Below are 6,836 nucleotides of genomic sequence, written 5' to 3'. Positions count from 1 at the left end.
CTCTAACCTTGACTTTGATGAATCTAGCACATACGGAGGAAGTACAACTCAAATAAGAAAAAAGTTTGTACCATTAATGGTCTCATCTTTTCGCTTTTTATAAGCATATGCGAAACAACTTATTAATCGTTAAGAATAATTTATATGTAAAACTTTTGTATACATACTCTTAGCTATCAAAAAATAAATGTTAGAAATAAATCTACAATGAAAACTTAAAATTAACTCTAAATTTATTAAAAGATAAAATTTTGTCTTATACACATAATCATAAATGAAACGATGGAGGCTAAATGAAAAGGTATTTAACGAGAACAAATTGGTATACTTTATCTGAGTTCTAAACAAACCAATATAAATATAATTTATATAAACATATTTTTGTATCTTAAGCACTTACTATCTCCATTTATTACTTATGTTTTGTATTATAATATATTTTGGCATTCCTACATGCATACGAATGCTAGCAGAGCCAAAACATCCTATAATTAATTAGAACGGATGGATTAAATAAAAAGCAAAAGTTTTAAGTGTACCCTTTTATCTTTCATCAAAATATTTTTCTTGTTTATATAGTAGACATGGTATTATCTTTTCACAAAATTTGTATTATGCACATGTTTTCGTGTGTTTTACATATTTATATAGTTATAGAATTCTTAATTAAAGGATATAAATGCAAATCCAAAGTAAGTGTAGCTGCTTAGGTGCTCTAAATTCTACTAGCACATTTGGACAACATGACAAGGAAACATATATAAACGAAACATAAGACAACACAATATGAAAACATATATAACATTAGGCGTCATATGGAAACATATAGGTCAAACATTATGTCAAATAAACTCCATATATACTTCTTCACACACATGCAAAGCAAAATACACACATCACATGCACATGGTATATATACCTTGTATCATCTCTTGGCATTTAATTTAACACCAAAAAAAAACACTAGGCCATACTTTTTCAAAAGCACAAAAAATAACTAAACAAACTAAGAGAAAATGTCATGTTCATCACCCACACACACACAGATATATATATATATATATATATATATATATATATATATATATATATATATATATATATATATATATATATATATATATATATATATATATATTTTAGCCAAGAACCCACAGGAAGAGGGTTGCTCCAAGAAGCATCCATGTTGCCAGGAGAGGGTCGCCGCCGGCGGCCGTCCTGCTTGCCGCGCCACGGTGGTGGTGGCCCCTGGCGGCGACGTTGTGTGGGTCCACCACTGGCGTGCCGGAGCCGCCGTTCTCGGGGTTGTTGGGGTTGTGCGACCGGTGGCTCGTGTATCCGTGCCCATGGCCGCCGCCGGCGGCGGCCGTCCTCACTGCTGCCACCGTCTCACCGCCGGCGCCTTCTGTTGAACAACACACACATGAAATTTAGTTTTCAGTATGTTTCTACCCTTGGTGTGTCATAAAATATCATGATCACTACTCATTCGGTCCAAACGATATATGTATCGGCCCTTGATTTCGAAGATTTGTTTTATTAGTTTGAGAAACACAGGGACAACACATAACTTAATTCTGACTTATAAGTCATCAGGAGAGATAAATATGTCTTTAAGATGGTATACTTTTTAAGCTATTAATTTCCTGGGTTTTAATTAAGCTATTAATTTGTAATTGTGGTCATTTGTTGTGCAATCTCTATAATAATTCATTTTAGCTTTTAAGAAGCAAAGATCGGACTAAATAAATTCCATTATCAGAAATACCAATATAAGTATCTCTATGGTTTAAAATTGTTGTTCTAAAGTATAAGAGGTTCTATTGTGCTGCTACCCCAACTAGCCATCCATCATTTAATTTTTCATCTGATGTTACACTCATCCACCCTCCGTCTCTAAACACCTCTCGCTTAATAACATAGCAGTCTTTCGTTCATCCTTAATCTATCACAAGATAAAGATAAAAAAATAATTATATTTTAGGAGGGGAATAAATTAAATTGCCTTAAAATTAAAATAATAATAATTAACTGTGCTACTTTCTTATGATGTTTTTTTTCTGGATCGATCATGATAAACCAGGTTATTGTGTGCAAACAGGACGTGATGATGCCATGTTATATTATTGGTGACTGATCACTTTGTGATTCACGAGCATTACCGAACGTAATTAAGTATCATTAGCGACGTCCTGAAATGAAGGGAATAATATCTCATTAATTATGCTTTATGTTATGCCCCCACATGGACAGGACAGAGCATCTGTTCTTGATAGGTTTTCCAGGATGCTTGATCTCTGTGCGCTTAGTCGCTTACACACCACGAGTGTTCATCAAGGCTTTTTTTTTTAATTGCTTTGTTTATTAATTTTTTTACTGGAGATTCAGGTATTTAAGCCAGCAAAACCATTGGTGGTTCTGAATATGATAACTAATTACAGGCATGGTCGGAGTGAAGAATATTTTAACAATAACAAAATCAACTGTTTTGTTTTCCTCGAAATTTCTTCCAGATCTCAACATCTTAATTTAGTATCGAATTCTTCGGTTCGTCGATGAAGACAGTTATTACGTTCATGCTTGTCATTCCATTTTTTTATTATTTCCCAAGTGGATATGCATATATATCGATTAGTGAGGGAGGAAGATTTTGATAGACAAACCGGAAAGATAATTTCTTTGAGGCTACACGAAATGGAATTAAGATCATTTTACAAGAAATATTCTGTCAAATAATTTTCCTAAGTTCTTTCCTGATCTACACTTCATTTATGGACATTAGCCAGGGGCAACCAACTACCGCTAGCAGCCTTTCTTTATTAGGGACCCACTTCTGATGTTAGTTGTACTTTTGACATAATCAAAAAGTTAATCACAATGCTTGTAAACAAATAAATCTACATGTCATCCCCCCACAAACCTAATATAAGTACTACAAAGTTAAGGTGAATAGTTGAATACCTGCCCAACCACAAATCATTCACGACAACACAACAGTAGAATTCAGGTATATAACATCCGTACTAAAATAAACGAATTTCTATGTTTTTTTATAGAATTTTTGACTCTTCGTCTTATTTAAAAAAATTTTATGATTAATATTTTTATTGTTACTACATGATAATTTATGATTAATATTTTTATTATTACTACATGATAAAACATGAATAATACTTTACGTGTGACTAATTTTTTTCAATTTTTAAATAAAATTTTTAAATAAGACGAATGGTCAAACCCTAGACCTAAAAAACCAGATATTTTAAGAGTTGCGTCATTTCTTCGTATTAAAACAGATGAAGTAAGGCCTATAAGAATGCCATGGTGTAAAACATACTCAAGACAGACATCATGCATAATAAGAATAAGATTTGGATGGTTAAACAATTTCACTATGAAGTTACTGCACCTGAAAATCATGATAATTAATTAAGAACATGCAGAGACCAGTATAAGAACTGCATACCTGTACTATTGATTGCTCCATGGACAGTTGGAACAAGAAGCAGGAAGAAGATGAGTGATATAGCGAGGCAGTATCTCTTAGCTACACCCTCCATGGCTGCAATGAGCAGAGCTAATGATCTAGTAGTGCAAACAGAACAACAGCAAGAACTGATGAAATGAACCTCTGCTTCTGCTGCCAGCACTCTTCATCCTTCCCTTAAAATCCTCTGAAAAGGAGAAAGAATAGGTTCTTCCATGAGCTTTACACGTGTACTGCAAGAGCCATGGACACCAACTTTATTATTTATTGTTTTCTTGTTTCTTTATTTTGTAACAGCCAGCACTAATAGCTGTTTTGTCGTATTTTTTTGTTTTCCATATCCTCCTCAGCTTTCTTTCCCCGGAGTATTATCATATGGACTAATATTAAGTAGTTTGCTTATTTTATGGACTAATATTATTGCACATTTTGGATGCGTTATATTGTATTGGCCCCAATTATGCATGTGGGTCTTCCTAGTAATGAGAACTGATGGTATGAAATGCATTTTTGCCTCTTTCTCGGGTAAGGACCGTAGCTATTCCAAATGGAACTGATTGAGGATAAGTGATGTCGAAGTGACAGCTTTTTGGGTATAAGTGAAATTATCAATCTTTTCTCAATATATTAAACTTTTTGGTTGAACTGGTCGATGCATATAACTCAATAGCAATTATACAAATCAGTATAAACTATTGAAATGGACATTAAGTCTGCTCTAATTTCTGCCGCAACAAGTCATGTAGAGCACTATTTTTTGCTCTTTATGGGGCAAATCTGCATTGGTAGGTTTGAATTTGATCAAATCATTCGGGCAGCTTCCACTCACATGTAGAACGTATTTGTGGAACACAAACTTGCCTCTGAAGATTAAGGTGCTATTATGGTTGATGCTGCAGAATAGTATTCTCACTAAAGAAAACCTGATCCGAAAGTGTGGAAAGGATCCAAGAGGAGCATGTTTTGTGTAGTGACAGAATCAGGTGAACAGCTATCCTTCATATGCTTGATTGCGAAATATACCTATGAGGGTTGTCTGTTGCACATTTTGCACTACAAAATCTCCAGAAATCTCAAATGATTTGTGTGAAGATTGGTCATTAACTTCAGCCACAAAGGAAAAAAATTAGTAATGATTGTGTTGGCCTCAGCTTTCAGAGCTAGGTCCTTCCATTCAGATACAACTATACAGTCTTCCAAATGTTACTGGATTGAATTTTCGCCTGGCATGCTCTTTAGTTAATGGTTCATTTTTAAAACTATAAATAGCTTAGATCCTTTTGATGCATAGATCGTTGGAATTATTAATTGGGTTAACCGCCCATGTGTAGAATAATTTCTAGGAAAATCACAAAAGCCCACCTCATAAAAGAATGCATGAGAACATTTAGTACTACCTTGCTAGTTCTATGAGAGTGAGACCTCCTTCAATAGGAGAATGCTCTCTAAGCTCTTGAGTAAGAAGTAAATAGAGCAACGTCCTATAAATACCGGACCGCTACCTCGTTGCAACCTACGTGAAAAACAATCTAGGGTTTGCCTCTTCTCTGTGCTGCGCCCCCACTGTCTCCGAAACCATCATCCTCGTGGAGAGGGCAAATAAGGTTTTTGGGAAACGCTCCGCGCAACTGCTTGCTGTTCGTCAACGACGGCTCGTCTTCCCCATCGATCGGTCATGGCTCGCCGTCGTCAACATCCTACGCCGCGAGTCGTTCGTGCTGTTGCCAATCCTCTTCAAAACAACCTTCGGTACAGATCAATTATGTTTAATCTAGTTCTGCGTCTATTTAATCTATTCATGTGTAGCTATTTCACGTACATGTTTAGATTAGATCTGTACATGTTTGGTTGATATATGTGATGCCATGCTTTCGCTTTACAACGTCATAATTTATTTACGCGATAGATTAAATCATTATGTGCTTATACTTCCAACGTAGATTAGTTATCATGCTTATGTTTTGTGTTGTACTTTTTTTCTTTCTTGGTGTCCTTGTAAAACAGTTTCATCGCTTTTCTTATGAAATAAGATGGGACAACCTGTTTGAAAATAAAAGGATTCAAATTGTCCATTTAAGCATGCACACTATAAGAACCTTTAAAATGGACGGCAAAAAAGGTGGTGCTTTATATGGAATTACTAGTTGACAGTAGTTCTTTCCTAGCCAAGTTGGGGGCCATCATTGACCAATTGCTAATAATACGTCAAACGGCGTATTAGGAACAAAATAATAGTTTGTGATTAAAAGGTTTATATTTGTATTCTTAGTTACTTAAAAAACAATGCTGGGGAATGCAGCACGATGTTCACTTATCTCGTTGTAGTTTTTAATTACCTGCATGCAAGGCAGTAAGGATCAATATGTACTTAGGTAGGGAAGTTTGTTATTTTATATATTGCAAGAGTTTTTTTTCTCGTCCTTGAGCAGGCACTATGAGATATCAATCTTAGATTATGGTGTGCCTATTAATTCTCTGCGCTTCATTTCATCGCAACACTTAGTTTATTTTTCTATCTCAATCCTATCTTCGGTTAACCCATTCGTCAAATGGACCCTTCTAGACGTATTAAAACATATAAAAATTTAGAAATCAACGTGTACCAAAAATTTACACTCCCTCTATAAAAACCGTAGAATCACTCGTACTAAATATATGAAAAAAAAAAAGACAGCGAAGGAATGCAAAAGGATAGCTAAACCGAATATAAACCCGTCACTAATGAAGCTAACCCGTCACTACACATAAATCGAGCTAGAGAGGAAGCAGCCAATTGACGGCGGCGGCGAGGGCGACGGCGCAACAAGCGACCGCCGTGCCACGCCCGGGGCGGTGGTCGTCGGCGGCGCTGGATCTCTTGCCCTTTGTGCTTGCGGCCATGGTGGCCATGGTGATCGCCGTCGGAACTCCGGACGACGAGGGCGACCGCCGCCTCCCCCGCGCTCCTCGTCCCCTTGCCTCCTGCTGCTCGTACGGACGAACGCATCAAAGAACACCGGAACACGCCATGGAGATCGCCAGATCGGATCAGCAAAGAACTTACAAAAGCGATGTGCAGAGAGCGAAATGGGGGAGAAGAATCGATCGCTCCTTGCCTGCTAATTCTTTGCTGCCATTTGGAGAAGAATCACCCGCCGCAGGAACACAAGACGAGCCATGGAATGGCCGCGAGGAAGAGGAGGAGAAGACGAGGAGGCAGAGGACGAGCAGGAGCAGCCATGGTTTCCTCGTCAACGAGTCGTCCATGGCACCTAGTGATCGATCGACATCACCGGATGTTTGCAGCTTCGTTTTTAAATGAGAATTAGTGGGAAAGGTTAGTGTTTTAAGTTTAGCAGCGGATCATACG

At 36.9% G+C, this 6,836-nt stretch overlaps 1 protein-coding gene across 1 annotated transcript; it reads right to left on the bottom strand.

Moving 5' to 3' along the window:
- Positions 1-1,139: 1,139 nt before the first annotated feature.
- On the bottom strand, positions 1,140-3,649 carry LOC121055019. The gene is made up of 2 exons (XM_040526356.1): positions 3,467-3,649; positions 1,140-1,405 (listed from the first exon to the last, which is right to left on the bottom strand). Exons 1-2 carry the CDS (start codon positions 3,558-3,560, stop codon positions 1,140-1,142), a joined length of 360 nt encoding a protein of 119 aa, XP_040382290.1. The 5' UTR covers positions 3,561-3,649.
- Positions 3,650-6,836: the final 3,187 nt, after the last annotated feature.

Source organism: Oryza brachyantha, chromosome 7 (assembly GCF_000231095.2).
Source record: "Oryza brachyantha chromosome 7, ObraRS2, whole genome shotgun sequence".
NCBI lineage: Eukaryota > Viridiplantae > Streptophyta > Magnoliopsida > Poales > Poaceae > Oryza > Oryza brachyantha.
The sequence above is the reverse complement of the archived record's forward strand: the minus strand, read 5'-3'. Positions and strand labels throughout refer to the sequence as shown.

Coding starts and splice junctions, on each gene's coding strand:
- LOC121055019 (XM_040526356.1), bottom strand. CDS start 3,560: ATGGAGGGTGTAGCTAAGAGATACTGCCTCGCTATATCACTCATCTTC. Junction 1,406..3,466: donor TGGAGCAATCAATAGTACAG/GTATGCAGTTCT, acceptor GTTGTTCAACAG/AAGGCGCCGGCGGTGAGACG.